Source organism: Cornus florida, unplaced genomic scaffold (assembly GCF_030987335.1).
Source record: "Cornus florida cultivar Cherokee Brave unplaced genomic scaffold, ASM3098733v1 CherokeeBrave_3.0.0_Hap2_Chr05, whole genome shotgun sequence".
Lineage (NCBI taxonomy): Eukaryota > Viridiplantae > Streptophyta > Magnoliopsida > Cornales > Cornaceae > Cornus > Cornus florida.
The window spans coordinates 70,702,539-70,724,562 of NW_026775575.1; the positions used below are offsets into that span (position 1 = coordinate 70,702,539).

Consider the following 22,024-nt stretch of genomic DNA (forward strand, 5'->3'; position numbering starts at 1 on the left):
TTATATTAAAGAAATCATAACAAAATCTAATAGCATAATACTAAAATTAACCGTAAAAGTCAATTATCTCTAAAAAGTAAAAAAAAAAAAAAAATAGATAAAAAATGTCTCTGCGTGCAACTCCCACCAAGTCTTGATAATCTAAAAGACAATAAATATGACAAAAAAAAAATGTATATATACTACAGTTCTCTTTGTTGTTGTCCAGGAAAAATCCTGGATAATACTCTCTTGATAGACATCACCCAAGTTTATTCTAGGAAATTCTCATTGTGTCTTTTCTGTTTCTTTTCCACCTTCAAAGATGATTATCATCTTAGGTTGTATTTATTCTAGCAACAAAAAATAAATACAACCGTAACTCCAAACGATTTTAGTGAAAGTCCTTCTTTTTTATTTTTTTATTTTTTAAGAGAGAATTTTTGTTTTCTAATAGAATTAGAAAGGACTCTTCTATCTCCAAACGAATTTTTATGTTTTTTTTTTCTTTTAAAAAAAATACATTGATACATGGGGTTTTTTTTTTTTTTTTTTTTTTTTTTTAAAAAAAAACCACTCAACCATTTCAAATGTGTGGTTTTGGAGTCTTATTTTTCTTGGATGAAATTCAACCGCTAAAATAAAAGTTACGTATATTGCTCTATCCACGTCAAAGAGTAACCGAACATGACTGAATATATATATATATATATATATATATATATATATGGGAGTAAGAATTGAGCTTTTTTGTGTGTGAATGCAAATTGGAGATCAGCCTATTGTTTTAAGGGATTAATTGTATTTACAGGACATGATTCAAATCGGGTCATCTCCAATTTGTTCAATTTAGAAGATTCACAAACTTTGGTAGGTTGTAAATTGTAAGAAATGGTTTTTTAGAGTTTGAGGTAATACTCATATTTTATTCATTTCTCTTTTTGTGTATGTTGCAACTTGTAACTTCATGACCTCTTATGCTCTCAGTTCTTGCTTAGTGGATTTTCTTTGGAGGATTTTTGTTAAAGATAATTTGATATCTTGATTGTGCTTTATGGTGATCAAGGATTTAATTTTTGTGTTCTTGGAGTTTGGTTAAATTTGCGTAATTCATAATTCACCTTAACTGGGAAGGTGTTCATTTTCAACAAAGTGTGGTAATATAGTTTTCTTCCGTGCACACAATGTGTTTTTCCATTGTTTTTGAAAAAAAAATAAAAAAAAAATAAAAAAATAAAACCGTTTAAAATGAGGGCATAAAGGAAATTGATAAACAAAGTTTTTTTTCAACAAGCCATACAAGGAGCTTTTGGGACTCACCAAAAGTTATTTGACTAAGGAATTCTAATAAGGTACCATCAATGCCAATATTGACATGTTTGGGGGCAATGAAAGAAATAATTGATTAGCCTTCTACTGTATTATTATAATTATGATTAATTTCTTATTGGCTTTTTTTCGTTTTGTTGCATAAATTTATTGGTATTGTGTTTTATTTTTGTTTATGAATTTTAAATTAAGATTACAAGATCAACCCCAATTAAAATATGTAAACGTGACTACATTTATAGTTTAGTGTTATTCAAAACTTTTATTTTTTATTTTTTCAGGCAGAGAAACGATTTGTATTAATTGAAAAGAAGTAATACAGAGGAACAAATAACTCAAAACAGGGCAGCAGCCCACAAGACAGGCCCAACATAGACTACCCAACTAGCCCAACCAAGATCTACAAAAAAACTAGCAAAACCACAAATCATTTACAAATCATCATTGTTTCTATCACCATTATCATCATTTGCTGCAAGATCTCTTAACCACAGAAATCGATCTACTAGAAAGAGTATGCTACTCATTGTCGTCACAGTTTCTTTTACCTTTATTTCCACAATTCACTTCTTCAATGTCCATCCTGGTACACTTGCTAACTTCAGTATGGACCGGGATGACTCCACATTTCTTCACAATGAACTCGCAACCTGTATCGATTTCAACTTCCACTTGGTCTCCACCATCCACCTCAAATATTTCTCCCATGGATACATCGTAGAATAATAGGTGGTCATCTTGGATGGGTCGTGCAGGATAAGGTGGACGACTAATACAGCGAACAAAAAAATTCTTGGTTACATTAGTAATAAAGTACTTGAACAAAATATTTGTAAACACAAAATCATGTGCTGCATATATCATGCATAGAACCAAGCCTTTCATTATCCTCATATCTGGACAACTTATTACTCGTCCCGTGATATCTGAACCATTCAGGAATTTCAGACTTGGGTATTATAAATTTAATACTCTCATGCGTTTCAAACAATCCCTGCAATTAGAAGGATATATAATGTGTGAGCTAGACACATATACACACACACACATATACATAAACATCAAAGTTGAGAAGAGACAGACTTGTATCGATTTCAACATTCTCTCTTCTTGGGGGAACAGCTCTTGGGGGAATCAAGTCCTTAAGAAGCATGTTCTCATCATTTAGCTCATCCGGATTGGAGTTGGAGCTCTCACTAACATCACCCCTTGTTGGCCTAGGACCAACTTTTCTAGGTTCCTCACGCCGTGACATCGTGCTATAAAACGAGAAAACGATTCAGAAATATGACACTAAGACTGTGGACGATTCAACAAGAATTGATACCGTACAACACTTAGCATGCAAAACTATGCAAGAAACATTTTAACATAAACAAGTAAGCAGTAAGCACATAGGCAGTTAAGCATGCTCATTTAATTAAAATATCACGTAGCAAGTAGTCAAGTAAGCAACACAAACAACATTCCATGTGACCCTAAGTAGGCCTCTACCCGTCGTCCTAAAGGTTTTCGAACCTTTGCTCTGATACCAAATTTGTAACGACTCAAAACTAATACTTTTTAAACAAAAAAAAAATTCGGTATGACCTCCCCTAAAAATAGGCCTATCACAACCTGTTTAATTGCATTTTTAACCTGTCATGGCTCAAATTCCGAATTCACGGCAACAAAAGATAATGATACAACCAACTAATCTAGACAATGCTTCAAACTAGGATTATCCATCCATTCATCAACAAGTTGCATACTATCAAATCCCCATCCAAAACATCATCAATACTTTAGTTATATTACATGACAAAGTTCCACAAAATAATTATACATCTTTGCACTTCTAGTGTTTTACAAAATAATGGGGAATATACAAAGATACAAAAGTGGACTTCTAACGCCGTTCAAGCTTTAGGTGGGTTGTCATCCACCAGTTCCTTTCCAAGACCTGAAAAAATATATATATAGATATAGGGGTGAGCATATAGCTCAGCAGGTGACACTTAAGACACAATTCTTGTGTCCTAGTGAATCCAAATAAAGCATAGGCCGGACATGCATTGAAGGGGAAAAATAATTATAAGTACAAGTCAAATTCAATCACACACAAATGCAAATGGAGTGAGATGCAATGCATGCTAAAGTCACTCCCCGTTTTCATTCTCAAAACCATCACGTTCAAAGTTAATGTAACCCCCATTGGTAACCCCGCCGCGACGAGAGGAGGATTGGCTACCGTCCCTAGGCCCTTGGTGACCCCGTGGCGCCGTCGAGGGCCCGAATAGCTCAACCACGCTAGGGTACTCTCCCTAGTCCCCCCTAGGCTACATTAACCTCCGGCCCGTTGATAACTCCGCAGCGACCGGGTTTGTCAAAACCAATTTTTTTCCAAAACATTCATTCCCAAATCCCCATTTTCATCTCAAGACAACCATTTCCCTTTTTCATGCAACCCAATGAGATGTAGGTTCATGTTATGATCTCAATATAATGACAAATGGGAACTTAGCACAATAATAAATAAGCATGTTCTCATGGCATCATTATAGCATGTTAGTAACCTAAAAAAAAAATGTAAACAACCATCACATAAACATACTTTTCATTCAACCATGTTATACACATTTACATAACTAGCATGTTGTCAATTAAATCATTTTAATCAAAATCAACAACAATTAAACATGCTATAACACACATAGAGGAGCATGATTCATTATAGAGCAAGATTCCATGGCTTAAGATGTCCCTACCTCACAATCCAAACCGAAATCCCTAGAATAGGTCCTCCAAATTCGAGCTCCAAGGAAGACTCAAATCTGGAAATTGATAGTATGGATGCGTAGAGCTCACTACAAGCTTCGTTTCGCCTCAAACGGTTCCTAAATTCGATGAAAGATGATTGAGTAATCAAACCTCAAAGTTTTTGTCTCCAAAATGAAAGAAAAAAAGAGGGAACCGAGAGGGAGAGAGAGCATACGGGAAAGAGAAAGAAAATGAGAAAGAAAAGAAGATTTCTTAGCCAAATAAGTTAGTGGTAGGCCCCACTTGAAATTATTTTCCTTTTCTCTTTATTTTTTTATCTCTAATTACACCACAAATACACAATTGCACCATACAAATGCTACATCACCACATAAATTAAAATGTAGGAAATGTAACTGGACCCAACCACAAACTCGGATGGTAAAGTGAAAAAACGAACATGCCCTTGCATTAACGAATTTTCAGAAAATTCTAAAATGCTGAAAATTAGAATTATCACAATCTCCCCAACTTATAAGGATTTCGTCCTCGAAATCAAGACATACCTGAGGAAGAGAACAACGCTGGGTACTTGGACCGAACCTTTTGTTCGAGCTCCCAAGTAGCCTCCTCGACTCCGTGGTGTCTCCAAAGGACTTTCACCATTGGTATCGTCTTGTTCCTCAACACCTTCTGCTGAGTGTCAAGGATCTGAACTGGTCCTTCCTCGTAGGAAGCATCCTCATCAATATCCACATCAACCCAACTCAAAATGTGAGATGGATCCGGCTCGTACTTTCGTAACATCGATACATGAAAGACATTGTAAACTCTGTCCATCTGTGGTGGTAAAGCAAGTCTGTAGGCAACCTCTCCTACCCGATCCAAAATCTCGAATGGTCCAATAAATCGTGGCGATAACTTGCCACTCTTCCCAAATCTCATCAACCCCTTCCGTGGAGAAACCCATAGAAAAACGTGGTCTCCCACCTCAAAGGATAACGGTCGTCTCCGCTTATCCGCATAGCTCTTCTGTCGGCTCTGAGCTGTAAGTAGCCTCTGTCTTATCAACTTAATCTTCTCAGTAGTCTCGAGTACAATGTCGGGTCCTAAGGCGGCTGTCTCGCCTACCTCAGTCCAATAAACAGGAGACCTACAAGGTCTACCATACAACGCCTCAAATGGAGCCATCTGGATGCTCGCCTGATAACTGTTGTTGTAGGCAAACTCAATAAGTGGAAGGTGATCCTCCCAACTACCTCCCAAATCAAGTACACATGCCCGAAGCATATCCTCCAAAATCTGGATAGCACGCTCTGACTGACTGTCTATCTGTGGATGGAATGCCGTACTAAGATGCAACGCTGAACCAAACGCTGCTTGAAGTCCTTCCCAGAACTTCGAAGTGAACTTAGCATCCCTATTTGACACAATGGTTACAGGGATTCCATGTAACCTTACAATCTCTTTCACATAAAATACACCAAGCTTCTCTGCATCGTCTGTTACCTTAATAGGCAAAAAGTGAGCCGTCTTGGTCAATCTATCAATGATGACCCATACGGACTCATTGCCCCTTCGTGACCTTGGAAAACCTGTCACAAAATCCATAGCGATATGCTCTCATTTCCATTGCGCTACAGGTAATGGTTGCAACAAACCTGCTGGCCTCTGATGCTCGGCCTTCACCTGCTGACAGGTAAGGCATCTAGCCACAAACTGTGCAACCTCATTCTTCATCCCGCTCCACCAATACTGACGTTTCAAATTGTGATACATTTTAGTACCACCTGGATGAACTGCAAAACGGGAAGTGTGAAACTCCCGTAGGACATCCTCACGACATACTGTGGGAACCACCAACAAACCCCTGAACCGTAGACCCCCATCTACATGCAAGGCCCAATCTTTCATTGTCTCACCACTAGAGATCAAAGTGTGGATGGCATCTAAGTCCGGGTCCTATTTCTGTGACTCAATCACTCGTACAACAAGAGTAGGCTGAGCCACAAGACTAAATAAGAATGCCGACTCACAGTAACCATCATCATCAAAACACTGTAATCCCATCTCTGCCAGATCTTCAAGCATCTTCCACTTCCAAATAGCTAAACTGGCCAAAGTTCCATGAGATTTTCGGCTTAAGGCATCAGCTACAACATTTACCTTGCCTGGATGATACTGCAAATCAAAGTTGTAATATTTCAAGTACTCAACCCATCGTCTCTGTCTGTTGTTCAAGTCCTTTTGGGAAAAAAGGTACTTGAGACTTTTGTGATATGAAAATACTTCGAATCTCTCACCATACAAGTAATGTCTCCAACACTTCAAGGCAAATACAACTGCCGCTAACTCCAGGTCATGAGTAGGGTAGTTGTACTCGTGAGTCTTCAACTGTCGAGACCCATAAGCCACTACTCTACCATCCTGCATCAACACACATCCCAACCCGTCACGTGAAGCATCATAATAGATCACATAACCCAAGCCACGCTCAGGTATCACCAACACTGGCGCTGTAGTCAATCTCGTCTTTAACTCCTGAAAAGATGAATCACAGGCCTCATTCCAGACAAACTTGACCCCTTTCCGGGTCAAACGGGTCATAGGAGTTGCCAAACGGGAGAAATCCTTCACAAATCTCTGATAGTAACCCGCTAAACCAAGAAAACTGCGGATCTCAAACACATTCTTAGGTCGCTCCCAAGTCAAAACTGTTTCAACCTTTGATGGATCAACTGATACTCCACCTTTTGAAACAACATGCCCCAAAAACTTCACCTCCTGTAGCCAAAACTCACATTTCTCGTATTTGGCATACAATCGATGCTCCCGCAAAATCTGTAAAACAATACTCAAATGGACCTCGTGATCTTCCCGAGTCCGTGAGTACACAAGAATGTCATCCACAAAAACTACCACAAACTGGTCCAAGTAATCGTGAAAGACGCGGTTGATCAAGTCCATGAATGCCGCTGGCGCATTAGTTAAGTCAAAAGGCATAACAAGGAACTCATAGTGTCTATACCGTGTACGGAATGCTGTCTTCGGGATATCCTCATCCCTAACCCGCAACAGATAATAGCCAGACCTCAAGTCAATCTTCGAGAAACAACTGGCTCCCCTCAACTGATCAAATAAATCATCTATCATTGGCAAAGGATACTTGTTCTTGATGGTGGCATAATTCAACTTCCGGTAATCAATGCACAATCTCAAAGATCCATCTTTCTTATTAGCAAATAAGATCGGTACGCCCCACGGTGACACACTCGGTCGGATGAAACCTTTCATCCTTAAATCATCAAGCTGCCTCTTCAATTCTTCCAATTCAACTGGGGCCATTCGATATGGTGCCATAGAAATCGGCGCGGTACCTGGCATCAAATCAATAGAGAACTCCACTCCTCGGTGTGGAGGCAACTCTGTCAAATCCTCCGGAAACACGTCCAGAAAATCACAAACAACCGCAAGATAATCCTCTTTCCCAACATCATCTTCTTCGGCTATAAGGCTAGCCAAGAAGTAATCACCATGACTTCGTCCACGAACTCCATAAAATGATGAAATGTGGGAATCACTCCGATCTCCCACGAAAAAGAAACAGTCTCCCTCGGGAGTGCAAAATGTAACCCTTCCTCTGTAACAGTCGATCGTGGCATGAAATAAAGCCAACCAATCCATCCCGAGAATGACATCAAAGCTAGTCATCTCCAGGAGGATAAGATCAAACACGAAAGTCCGCCCGACTATCACAATGGGACACTCCCGCACAATTCGGCTCAAAGACACTGAAACCCCAACTGGCGTATTAACACTCAACGCTCGTTCCAAGAAACTAACTTCCAACCCCGATGCAAGTGCAAATGATGATGAAATGAAAGAATGAGATGCACCAGAGTCAAACAAAACACGGGGCCAACAACCAAACACTGGAAATATACCTCGAAGAACTGACGGTCCAGAAGATGCATCGGTCTGTGCCAGTGCAAAAACACGTCCCTGTGGTACCTGTGCCTGAGGACTGCCAACCTGAACACCTGACTGCTGCACTGACATAGTAAGAGTATCCCTCCTAACTAACCGTGAACCTTGTGAAGACATGGCAGGCTGTGGTGGTGGCGGTCTGAAACCTGACTGAACTGTAGCCGACTGAGACGGCCTCTGTCGTGACCCCCTGCCACTACCTGTGCCTGCTCCCTGGCCTGGACAATCACGAATCAAGTGACCCTGCTGGCCACACCCATAACAAGCCTTCGGAGCTGACGAAACTGAAGACGATCTCATCGGACAACTGGACTTGTAATGCCCAGGCTGCTGACACTGATAACAAACAACTGCACTCCTGTCAGATCCAGCTGGCATAGGAGTGGTAGAAGCAGATCTTGTAGACTGTTGTCCCTGAAACTGAGATGAACCACCCTTATTCTTCTTCCAAGAAGATCCCTCTGAAGATAGCCCTGCACCTCTCTTTTGCTTCCATTGTTCTCTTCTTGCATCTTTCTCTTTATTATCAGCCTCCAACATCAAAGCCCTTTCCACTGCTTCAGAATAAACCTCTATGAACTGTGCCATGATCAACGGCCTCATCCGATCATTAAGACCGGAAACAAACTTCCGAGTCTTATTAGCTTCATCTCTCACCATTTTTGGAGCAAAACGGGAGAGTGAGGTGAACTTGTTCTCATACTCCGCCACTGACATGTTCCCTTGAATAAGATTATGAAACTGATCTTGTAACTCCCATCTTTTAGAAAGCGGAAAATACTTCTCATAAAACAGCTCCTTGAACCTGTCCCAACTCATCTCTTCAATCTTGTACTGGTTGGTGATCGACTTCCACCAAACCTTGGCATCATAGCAAACTTGTAAGTTGCTAGGATGATCTTCAAGTGATCCTCTGTCACATCCATTGAGGTTAGTTGGGTTTCAACTTGATCCAAGTAGTCATCTGCTACCATTGGATCCGCACTGCCCTCAAACACTACCGGCATCAACTGAGAAACCCTTTTATGATCTTGAGACGCTTCTGAGCTGACGTCTCCTCAACTTGAACTGTAGGTTGTGGTGCCAACTGTGACTGAGCAGCAATCGTTGCCCTCACGACATTTTGCAACAAACGATTAAACTCCAGTGCCACAGAACCTTCACCCACTTCTACGGGTACGACTGTTTCAACATTCTCTCTTCTTGGGGGAACAGCTCTTGGGGGAATCAAGTCCCTAAGAAGCATGCTCTCATCATTTAGCTCCTCTGGATTGGAGCTGGAGCTCTCACCAACATCACCCCTTGTTGGCTTAGGGCCAACTTCTCTAGGTTCCTCATGCCGTGACATCGTGCTATAAAACGAGAAAACAATTCAGAAACATGACACTAAGACTGTGGACGACTCAACAAGAATTGATACCGTACAACACTTAGCATGCAAGACTATGCAAGAAACATTTTAACATAAACAAGTAAGCAGTAAGCACATAGGCAGTTAAGCATGCTCATTTAAGTAAAATATCACGTAGCAAGTAGTCAAGTAAGCAACACAAACAACATTCCATGTGACCCTAAGTAGGCCTCTACCCGTCGTCCTAAAGGTTTTCGAACCTTATACCAAATTTGTAACGACTCAAAACTAATACTTTTTAAACAAAAAAAAATTCGGCATGACCTCCTCTAAAAATAGGCCTATCACAACCTGTTTAATTGCATTTTTAACCTGTCATGGCTCAAATTCCGAATTCACGGCAACAAAAGATAATGATACAACCAACTAATCTAGACAATACTTCAAACTAGGATTATCCATCCATTCATCAACAAGTTGCATACTATCAAATCCCCATCCAAAACATCATCAATACTTTAGTTATATTACATGACAAAGTTCCACAAAATAATTATACATCTTTGCACTTCTAGTGTTTTACAAAATAATGGGGAATATACAAAGATACAAAAGTGGACTTCTAACGCCGTTCAAGCTTGAGGTGGGTTGTCATCCACCAGTTCCTTTCCAAGACCTGAAAAAAAATATATATAGATATAGGAGTGAGCATATAGCTCAGCAGGTGACACTTAAGACACAATTCTTGTATCCTAGTGAATCCAAATAAAGCATAGGCCAATGGGAGATTGGGGACAAGCATTGAAGGGGAAAAATAATTACAAGTACAAGTCAAATTCAATCACACACAAATGCAAATGGAGTGAGATGCAATGCATGCTAAAGTCACTCCCCGTTTTCATTCTCAAAACCATCACGTTCAAAGTTAATGTAACCCCCATTGGTAACCCCGCCGCAACGAGAGGAGGATTGGCTACCGTCCCTAGGCCCTTGGTGACCCCGTGGCGCCGTTGAGGGGCCCGAATAGCTTAACCACACTAGGGTACTCTCCCTAGTCCTCCCTAGGCTACATTAACCTCCGGCCCGTTGGTAACCCCGCAGCGACCGGGTTTGTCAAAACCAATTTTTTTCCAAAACATTCATTCCCAAATCCCCATATTCATCTCAAGACAACCATTTCCCTTTTTCATGCAACCCAATGAGATGTAGGCTCATGTTATGATCTCAATATAATGACAAATGGGAACTTAGCACAATAATAAATAAGCATGTTCTCATGGCATCATTATAGCATGTTAGTAACCTAAAAAAAAAATGTAAACAATCATCACATAGACATACTTTTCATTCAACCATGTTATACACATTTACATAACTAGCATGTTGTCAATTAAATCATTTTAATCAAAATCAACAACAATTAAACATGATATAACACACATAGAGGAGCATGATTCATTATAGAGCAAGATTCGATGGCTTAAGATGTCCCTACCTCACAATCCAAGCCAAAATCCCTAGAATAGGTCCTCCAAATTCGAGCTCCAAGGAAGACTCAAATCTGGAAATTGATAGTATGGATGCGTAGAGCTCGCTACAAGCTTTGTTTCGCCTCAAACGGTTCCTAAATTCGATGAAAGATGATTGAGTAATCAAACCTCAAAGTTTTTGTCTCCAAAATGAAAGAAAAAGAGAAGGAACCGAGAGGGAGAGAGAGCATACGGGAAAGAAAAAGAAAATGAGAAAGAAAAGAAGATTTCTTGGCCAAATAAGTTAGTGGTGGGCCCCACTTGAAATTATTTTCCTTTTCTCTTTATTTTTTTGTCTCTAATTACACCACAAATACACAATTACATCATACAAATGCTACATCACCACATAAATTAAAATGTAGGAAATGTAACTGGACCCAACCACAAACCCGGATGGTAAAGTGAAAAAACGAACATGCCCTTGCATTAACGAATTTTCAGAAAATTCTAAAATGCTAAAAATTAGAATTATCACATATATACAAATAACATGATGATAAATACACTTTTACCAAAAGTGCCAAATCAACACATTTATTCCTCACTGAACAGTATCCATATGTGTATAGGATATGGTTTTTGCTTCTTTTAATCTATCTGGAAGTCAGGGTGTATAAGACAAGACTGCAAAATTTTATCATTTCAATGGGATATAAATTCTTAGACATAACAAATAGATTAAGTAATTTGGTGCAAGAATCATTTTTCAAAATTAAAATACAGGGTTGGGAACTTTCAATTTGCCAGCAACTCACTTTGGTGAGAAACAAGCAGAGAGTTTAGTAATCTTTTAGGCCGACAAACAGTGGCTAACAAAATTGAAATATGCAAATTATTATTGTTTTTTTTTTCTGAAAAAGAATTTTAAACAAAACCATTATACTGCATGGCAATTTAAATCCCTGCATAGATTACAGTGTTTCAGTTTGTATATTTTGCTAAATAATTATCATAAAAATAATAATCTCTTTCATTGCAAAATTCAAAGATCTGTAAAAATCCAATTGATGATAGAGATCATACTATGAAATTATTAGCTCCGTGATTGAGAATATACTATATATATATATTTTTTTTAATTTAAAATCTTAGTCACTTGGAATCATGGACCCACTGCATGGAAGAATCGGTCGTGGGTGCATTGTTGTTCATTGTAATTCCTTAGCCATAACCAAAATCAAACTCGGTAGGAATGGATTCATGGATTTTGTATAATATTTAAAGGTTGTTTATATATATTGCTTAGGCTCTGTTCATTTAGACGTAAAATATTTTTTGAAAAATATATATATATTTTTTATTTTTTTGGTGTTTGGTTTGCCGAACACCGATAAAATAAAAATAAAAAAATATTTTATCTAAAAAAAATATATATATTTTTAAAAAATTATTTTACTTCGAAACAAACCTTAGTATTTACTTCACTACTTGACAGTACTTTCTAGCAAAATATCTATTTGGCTTTTTTAAGAAACGAGCACAGTTTGGTAGTTTTTTTAGGCCAAAAAAAAAATCTACACGAGTATTAATTTATTCTAACTTGGTGAATGGCATGTAGATATGTGTGATACACTCACTATATTCAACAATTTTCTTGGTCAACTAATTTTCATGCCTCTTCATGATGTATAGGGATAAAATTAGGTTATATATATTAATTGAAAATTAATAAAATGAGCGAAAGCTTAATTAGGAATAAAGTATTCATTCAACACAAATCAACATATTTTCAGAAAATTAAGTGCTGGCACAGCAACCGACCAAAAAGGAATTTAGAATAGTAAGTGGACTAAAGTGCAAAGAATTAAATAATTAAACAGTTGTGAACTTGTGATACAGAAAAGAAAAAGTTACCATACTATTAGGTTTCAAGTCGTTATTCGTTAATGCCACCAAATAATTTCTAATTGAAGATCAAAATTGCCTTTCTGTGTTTGGCTGGCCCCTCTCTCTCTCTCAGTCGTTCCAGCTTCAAGATTCTGATCGCTGGCTTCCATAGAAAAAGCGAGAGAAAGAGGGTATACATATATATGGAGAGAGATTAAGAGATATACAGAGAGATCGATGAGAGGATGCGATGCAGCGGCGCAGACGGAGGCATCAGGTGATTTCGCACTAAATCTCCTCAAAGATGATTCAGAGAATCAGAGGTACATTGCATTGCTGTCTCTCTGTTTATCTCCCCTCATTTACATTACAGCATTCGTGTGTGTGTGTGTGTATATATGTATATATATATTTCCAAATTCGTATAGTTATTAAAAAATAGGTTTGAGAAAAGGAAAGAAATAGATGGTTTGAGAGAAGCAAAGAAATGCTACCCAAAATTATTACTAAAAGTTGGCAAAAATAGGGACAATCCGTTAGTGTGGTACAATTAATTACAATTTTACCTTTGTTAGAATGCATCAACTAATTCACTTTTGTTTTTATTTTTTATTTTAGATTAATTACAACGACATCTCCTAAAGTCTGTCGTAATGACAAACATATATAAGGTGGCCATTTTTTTAACACTCACACCCCCTGTCAGAAATTTAAACCAAACAAGTTCTTGAAAGTTGTGAAAAAACAAAATTACCCTTCAATAAAATATAATTATTAATCTAAAATATCAAAGAAAAATTATATAACATAATTACCCTTCTGAAATAATAGTTTTTTTTTCCAGAATAAAATAATAGGTTTCTCTCTCTACCCTCTGGCTCCCACAAAAAAAACCCAAAAAATTCCATATTCGTCAAGCTCTTCACCAATCCTCCCAAATTGGTACACAATTGCGAGGGGAATCTTCTTCAATCGGATCGGCATGGCAAGGTCCACAGGTGGAAAGCTTAGCATCCGCTTAATTGAGGCTCTTAATGCTCTGAGTTCATTGGGCTCCTTGATCGACTGTTTGGAGAAATATATGATCCAAAAATTCCTATTCTTCGCTTTCTGATCTGTTGTCGTCGCATGGGGAGACCTGATCCCAGTCTGGCTTCTTTGCTTGATTCTCTCGCGTTGATTTGGCTTTTCAGTTGGACAAAGTTTGTGACAGCGAGCGACACCTTTCTGAAATCCAAATATGGTTGGTGTTTGGTAAGCTTCTTCCTCAATTTCTTAGGTTTTACATCTATATTCGACTAAAGTTTTTCAAAAAGAGACATCGGTTAAAGCCCTGGTGGCGGAGACGTGATCGATGTGGTGGTGGCGAGTGTGGCGGGGCTGTGAGGTGGTTGGGCTGTGATGTGATGGTGGTGGGTGTAGGTGTGGCGGTGCTGTGAAGATGAGAGGGTAGAGAGAGAGGCGTTGGTGGAGGTGGCGGTATGGTGATGGTGGCTATGGTAGTGTGCCGCCAGTGGAGGTGGCAACCACCCTCTTCTTCTCCCATTCTCTCTCTACATATATATATATATATATGAGGAGATGATATATATATATACACACACATATATGTATTCGGTGTATGTACACGGTTGTACTGATGACTGATGAATGGTAAGTTTGGTTAATTAAAATTAGTTAGAAGTTTAACACTGTAATTTTAAAATTGAAATAATTTAATTGACAAGTCAAAGGGTAAATTAGTCATTTTCTTTATGTGTCAGGGTATAGGGAGTGTTTTGTCAATTTTATCAAATTTGAGAGATCTCATTATTCAAAAAATAATTAACTTATATATGTTTATCAATTGTGTTAATTCACGTCCCTCTCACCTATGAATAATTCAATACTATATGTTGTGTGAATGTTAGTTGCACTGGGTTGTGACTTGAATTGGTTCAATTGTGTTAATTCACGTCCTTATTTGTTATTTATTTATTTATTTATTTTTCTTTTTTAAAATTTCTTTTAACAATAAAGAATCCATGGAAAGTCACCTGTATTGAGTATACTCAAGAACTTTTTATTGTGACCAAAAAACTCTAATCAACCTCTTGTCCGTTGGGTTAAATAGGCCTTACTAGTATGTAATATATAAAAGAGGATGCTAATAAAATCAAACTAAGCACTTGCACTTAGAAATGGAATCTATTAGCTAGTACTTAAATAATTTGGCACAAATTAGTTAACATTACCGGTTCAGTGTCATCTAAATCCCACCCTTATAATTCCCCTGCCTCGACCAAATATGCCCTCCAATTTTGTGGACAAATTTTAGTTTAGGAGTTAGTTCGAATATAGAATTATTTTTACAGAGACCAAAAAGTCATCCTCAAGGGAACGGTTGTCTCACTTCCATCATATGCATTAAAGTGCAATTCATGTGGGTCTCACTTTAATGCATCGATGGTGTTGAGATAGTTAATTTATTGCTTGGAGTTAGACTTGTGTTGGTCGATTGCTCTATCACTGCTCCTTTGAATTAAAAAAAAAAATATGTTTGATGCGCTTATTAATTTTTCCCGGACTCAACAAAGACATACATATGGTTTTTAAAAATATTATCAGTTGTGAAAGAATGATGATTGGTAATAAAGACTAAAATTTTGCGAGCTGCGATATTCATAGTCTATCTTATTTTTAAGAAACTTGCTCCACTTTTGAAATAAAATTGTATCCATGTTACTAACTTATTGTTGATAAGAGAATCAAGTATATTAGAGATAAGAAAATTAGAGCATTTGTCAGTTTGAATATCACCTCCCCATGGTGTCTCCTTCCTTGAATTTTCCTTTATTAGTTATTCATTCTTAATGTTATGGCATCATTAATTGAAAAAGATCATATCATTCTTGTCATAGTAATAAGAAAGATTCTAACGTATTAGGTGACGTATCATATTCATATGGTCAAATTATATAAAATCAAATTGATTGGATGGATAAATTTCAACTATTGAAGTTTGATTAATTTTTTTTTTTAATTTTATAAAATAGCTAAGGAAAAGTAAATGCTAATCATAGCGGTTAGGATTATCTGATTACTTTTAACATACAATTTTTTGGCTCAATTGTACTAATGTGAAATGTCCTGTCAATTATTGTGAATAAATATCATGATTTTTTGTGACAAGAATGGGGCATCTAAGTTTTTTTTTTTTTAATATATATATATATATATATATATATATATATATATATATATATATGTATGTATAGAGATATGCTATACAAGCTGTCTTACTAAACCTATTAAACCACAACTATTGAATTAGTTAGACCCACACGTGGAACTTATCCAATAAATGTAATTTAGTTAGTTTAGAAAGTTGAAATCATTTAATATATACATATATATATATATATATTTATTTATTTATTTTGGTTTTGATCCACAACCCTTTGTCGGATTATTTTCAATTTAGAGTTGGGTAATTGACATTGAAAAAAAAAAAAATGGAGATGGTCGGATCTTATACAAGAAGGCCTGGTGATTGATCAAATGCTAGGTACACTGATGTTAGTCGTTGAGTGAGATGACCCAAAATTTTTAAATAAATATATATTTATATTGGTTTTGATCCACAACCTTTTGTCGGATTATTTTCAATTCACATTTGGGTAATCGACCTTAAAAAAAAAATGGAGATGGTCGGATCGTGGTCAATAAGGCCTGGTGATTGATCATTTAGGTACATTGATGTTAGTAGTCGGGCGCTTCACGGTGGTACTAATGCTCAACCTTATATGTTTAGGGTGTTGCAGTTAGTCCACCATACCTACCCATCCACCTTAACAACTGGATCAAGGATTGGGCTCGCTCTGATTCTACTTGTCAATGGCCGGGTGCTTTACGATCCAACCCAAAAATTTAACCTAATAGGTGGCACTAATACCCAACCTTATATGCCTAAGACTCTCCGCATCCTGATCCAATGTGGGACAAGATTCTATGACACTAAGTTGGAATTGGTACCACAACGTGTCTGGTAAATTGTAACTACCCTCACCTTAATTAGACACAATATTATCCACTTTTGGCTCCCCCTGACCAGAGACTTCCCAGGGAGTCACCCATCCTGGTACTACTTCAGGTTAAGTATGCTTAACTCTGGAGTTAATGTGGATTCTTGGTTATCACGGCTTTAAAACGCGTTGTGTCATAAAAAAGATATTGAATTTACATATAACACTTGCCCTTTTTACACCCGGGCGATATAGGATTGTGCACCTGTAACTCGCCCAGTGTGGTAGCATACTGGTGCCACCTGCACATGCTCACACACACCACGCCCACAAGGTCGCCACATAAATTTTCTAACTTAATAATTCTCTCATCTCTAGAAAATGTACGTTGATGTAAAACGGATTGTGTTGAATTATGTTATTTCTTATAAAATAACTTATTGTCTGTGAGAAGAACTTGTTCACACAATTTTGTGGCTATTCAGGCGTGCTAGCATGCCAATGTCATTGGCTTGGATGGAAGGTGTTTTGAATCAATAGTTTTATCCAGTTTGGTCCTGAAAAATACCTAGGTGTAAATGAAGAGCAATATTATGTTAAAATTGGTTGAATCTTAGTTCAGTATGAATCCTTATGGTCCAACAAATTTATGGGGGTCTGGTTAGAAGCCATGGACTAATAATAAAAATTTTGGGGTATCTCTAAAAGAATTTCATGATGTCTAATATTAGTCTTATTCATAAACAAATTAAAAACATTGCAAATCGTAAACACCCAAAGTTATCTTACACAAAAACAAGAAGCTCAATCATATTCATCATCTGGTTCAGACGAATCACTATCTTCTTCTTCATCTTCATCCAAGAAATCTTCGTCGTCGTCGTCGTCATGACCTCCTCCTCCTAGAAGATCACTTGTCCACATAAATCTCCTATAATATTCCTGATGAGGAAAAACCATCATATCATAGAGGGAAAGATTGTGCTCCTCATAAGACCAATAATGGCTGCGGTATCCTATCTCATCATCATCAGCATCAGCATAACATTTTCTTTTACCCTTATCGATTGCAAGGCTGGGTACTATCTCATCATCATTATCATCGCGCTTTCTTTTACCTTTGTTCCCGGCTTGGTTGTATCCTTCATCAAAGACAACAATAGCATTATTATTATCAGATGAAGATTTAAATTGGTTCACTTCTTCGCTAATGTCCATTATCGCATGCTTCTGAGCTTCAATATACACCGGTATGACCCCATACTTCTTCACAATAGCATCGCAACCTGGATCTATTGCAACACTCACCTCATCTCCGCCATTCACCTCGAATTTTTTGAGGGGCACATAGCCCAATGATAAGTGATCATGCGGGGTGGCTATTAAAGGATAAATTGGAACACGAATACAGGTTTTAGCAAAGCACTTAGTTACATTGTTGACAAAAACAATAGATTTCGATCTTGCACCAGTCGTTTCTGTAATTTTGAAGTCGTGCGCTGCGTATATGACACATAAAACCAAGCCCTTCATCTTACGCATATTTGGAGGAACCAAAAATGACAGCGCGTGACTTGTGCTCTGATGGCCAAACCAGTCTGGAATTTCAGACCAAGGGAATAAAATCTCATCGAAGTTATTACCCCCATATCCTCCATACCATCTCTGTAATAATGAGAAAGAGGATGTGTGAGCTAACATACAGATAAATTTCTGTGTGGTACTTAGACGTGCATAAGCAACACTTTTATTTTAATAATGCAAGTTATGAGGGTGGGCATTGTCAGTTTAAAATAATGGTATCACACCTTGAACATAATGGGTGTTGCATCCTCGAAAAAATGGGTGATTTTGCCTATGCGCTAGAAAATACTTGTACTGGAACTCTTTCCAGAGACACACACAGACATATATATATATATAGAGAGAGAGAGAGAGAGAGAGAAACCTGTAGGAGATTTTCTGTGAAAGGAAACTCGGCTAGTTTGCTGCAATTGAAAAGAAGTATATTTGGTGCGTGTGAAAAGTTTGATAGATCCGGCAATCTTTGCAGTGAAGAATTTAGTGCAGAAAAGAAGGTCAAACTGGTTGGAAGCTCTGGAAGTGATTGGAGCTCTGTACACTGGTTCAAGAGGAGGACTTCAACCTTAGAAAGGGTGCTGATGCTTGCTGGTAGACTTGAAAAATTATTGCCCGCTAAATTCAATAATTTTAAAGAGGAGAGGCTCCCAATGTCTTTTGGAATCGCACCATCAGATAGATAGCAGTCTTGGAGGGACAATTTCGTCAGAGAGGTTAACCCAAACAATGAATTTGGCAACAAACTCGTGGAATCAGGAAATTTTTTCGGTGACACCAGTGATGAAAAGAGTGAAAGGAGTGACTTGGATGGTGATCCTTTACAGCCACATAGAGATAAATACTGAAGGTTCTTTAAATGCACTATGGAAACTGGTATTTCTCTTAGCGCAGTCTTGTCAGCAAGAAGAACAGTTAATGATTTGATCTCACCCATCTCCTCTGGAAATTTGTCAAATTTCAAGCAGCCAGAGAGCACTAGAATTTCAAGAGCTCTCAACATACAAATGCCTCTTGGGAGATTCCTAAGATTTGAGCAGTCTTTTAGGTTCAGTAATACGAGTTTGTCAAGACTTCCAATGGATTCATCAATCGTTTTCAAACCTCTACAATCTTCAAGTATCAATTTCTCAAGGCTTGGGAGTGTTAGGAAGTCAGTAGTGATTCTAGTCAGCAAATGGGAATGACTTAGATCAAGGATTTTCAAATTTTTGAGAACCTGTTGAAAGAAAGATATGGATCACAGAATTAGTTCAAAGTGACATATACAATTCAAACTAAAAAAGGAAAAATTCAACAATAACTAGTTAATTCAAAGTGTTAAATATACCTTGTTATACTTCCAGACTTGTCTCAGGTTGCTATATTGCATGTCAATAGCAACTAATTTCTCTTGATAAAAGTTCTTTGGTATAAACTTTAGAGGGAATCCATGCCAACAAAGCCATCTCAATTTTTTAGAAAGATGTTCATAGCCTCTTGTAATGCTTACGTAATTGAGTTGTAGCAATCTTACATTGTGCATCCTCGCAAATGCTTCAGCTCTGAAACCTACTCTTTTTGGTCCTTCCATATTTAAAGCAAGGCCTTCAATTTGGTGTGTTCCCTAATAAAACAGAGCACTTGGTAAAAAATGTGAAGCATAAGATATTTATGTCTGTGCAAGTGAAAGTTAATTGATAAAATAAGCATAAGCATTAATGTTTATATAAGTCAAATTGCATTGGTTTCTTCACTTCAACATGCATTCTTGAAAACATATTTGTTCTTTGAACTCTTACCGTGCAATTTGTTAGTACATCAAGGACATCCTCACAATGCCACAATCTGCTACGTTGTCCAGGGTCGTCAACAGATTCTTGGCAAACAATTTCCCTTCCCATGTCTCTAAGCAAATCATGCATGATTAACTTGTTAGCTTCGTTTATTGTTATAAGGCACCTACGATTGAGGATACTAATACTGCTCGTTGCAAAAAAACCACAGCCATCGAGTATTTTTGTTACGTAGTCTTTATCCCTTCCAGTAAAGAAACATGCAATATCAAGGAATATCTTTTTTTGATAATTATCCAATGCATCGAAGCTTATTCTAAGCTGCTCTTGAATTTTACAATGAGGAATTTTTTTCAACTTCTCCAATGCGTTTTCCCATTCAGCTATGCTTTTGAACTCTCTTAGAAAAGAACCCAAAACTTCAAGGGCTAAGGGCAATCCTTTGGAGTAACTTACTACATCTTTTGAGAGCTGAGCATAACCTTCTGCAGGATTACATCTCTCAAAAGCGTGCCAACTAAAGAGCTCAAGAGATTCATTGCCATTCAATTCATCAATCATATAATTGTCATTTACTTCAATACGTTCTAGCAAATGCTCGTTCCTTGTTGTTATGATGATTCTACTTCCTAGACCGAAGCAATCTCTTCTGGCGCTGTCTGACTCGCAACTAAACGCAATTAGTTGGTCCAGTTGATCCACATCATCAAGAACAAGAAGAACTTTTTTATTGCATAGCCTATTTTTTATCACCTCGATTCCTCGATCAACACTGCCCACCTCTCTGACTTCTGTCTTTAGTATATCAAAAAGAAGTTGCTTTTGCAAACAAATTTGTGTTTTATGGTGCTTTGAATTCTCTCTAACATTTGCCAGAAAACTTTTGCATTCAAAACTATGGAAGAAATAGTTAAAAACAGCTTTGGCAATTGTCGTCTTACCTATTCCACCCATCCCACATATCGACACCATGCGGACATCACTATTTTCAACACTCAACAGAGAATTCATGTATTCTGTACGAGTATCAATTCCAACTAGGTGGGTGGCTACATGTAAGTATGTGTGGTTCAATACACTCACAAGTTCTTCAACAATTTTCTTGATGAATTCTCCTTCATACCTGTTTATGACATTTCAAGGATAATGGTATTGTATCAGACAAGATCAATAAATTTTTTTGAAAAAACTAAACTAAGAATAAAAAACTTAACAAACTCGACTCAGTTTTCAGGAAGTTTGAGACATCTGACAAATAATAATATAGAATGCTAAGTGGACTAAAATGTCCACTGGCTATTATATCAGCTATGGAGCGGTAATGTACCATGTTTAGTTTCACAGAGAGGCACTGCAATTGAATTTATGTAAGCATATACCAAAGATGTTGCCAATAAAATCAAAATAAGCATTTGCAGATATAAATAATATAGCAGTTGATTAATTAATTTGGCACATTAATTAACCTTACCCATCAGTGTCATCTAAATCCCACCCTGATAGTTCCCCTGCCTCGGCCAAAGCTGCCCTCCAACTGGACATCTGGTTTTTGTCCACCTTTTGATCCTCATATTTCACAAATGCTTCCCCAAAGCTCCCACTTTGTTTCCGGACGTCTGATGGATTGACTTTGTAAAATATGGGTAGTACCCATTGACAAAGTTGCTTCCTACATTTCATTATCTCCACAAGTTCATCCATACACCATTTGGAAGCCGCATAGTTTCTGGAGAAAACAATTATGCAAATATTGGATCCATGAATTGCTTCAAAAAGCTCGGATGAAATTTTCTCGCCTCTTTTCAATTCATTTTTATCCCTGAATGTAGATATTCCAGCACCGTTTAGTCTAGAGTAGAGGTGATCGGTGAAGTTCTTGCCGGTGTCTTCTTCTCTGTAGCTTACGAACACGTCATATGTCCA

The 22,024-nt window shown here is 37.5% G+C and overlaps 1 protein-coding gene and 1 long non-coding RNA gene across 2 annotated transcripts; both read right to left on the bottom strand.

The window, feature by feature from the left end:
- Positions 1-9,867: 9,867 nt before the first annotated feature.
- On the bottom strand, positions 9,868-11,102 carry LOC132310208 (uncharacterized). The gene is made up of 2 exons (XR_009482575.1): positions 10,881-11,102; positions 9,868-10,061 (listed from the first exon to the last, which is right to left on the bottom strand). It is a non-coding gene; the product is annotated as an uncharacterized LOC132310208 (long non-coding RNA).
- A 6,450-nt stretch (positions 11,103-17,552) lies between these two features.
- On the bottom strand, positions 17,553-21,802 carry LOC132309438 (disease resistance protein RPV1-like). Its single transcript, XM_059807748.1, has 5 exons — positions 21,573-21,802; positions 20,108-21,224; positions 19,657-19,932; positions 18,697-19,545; positions 17,553-18,413 (listed from the first exon to the last, which is right to left on the bottom strand). Exons 1-5 carry the CDS (start codon positions 21,800-21,802, stop codon positions 17,553-17,555), a joined length of 3,333 nt encoding a protein of 1,110 aa, XP_059663731.1.
- Positions 21,803-22,024: the final 222 nt, after the last annotated feature.

Bases quoted from the DNA above. Each gene is read 5' to 3' on its own strand.
- LOC132309438 (XM_059807748.1), bottom strand. From the start codon at position 21,802: ATGGATGAACTTGTGGAGATAATGAAATGTAGGAAGCAACTTTGTCAA. The intron at 19,933-20,107 runs GTAAGAGTTCAA...CTGTTTTATTAG, and splicing joins ATGTACTAACAAATTGCACG to GGAACACACCAAATTGAAGG. The intron at 19,546-19,656 runs GTATATTTAACA...TTCTTTCAACAG, and splicing joins AAGTCTGGAAGTATAACAAG to GTTCTCAAAAATTTGAAAAT.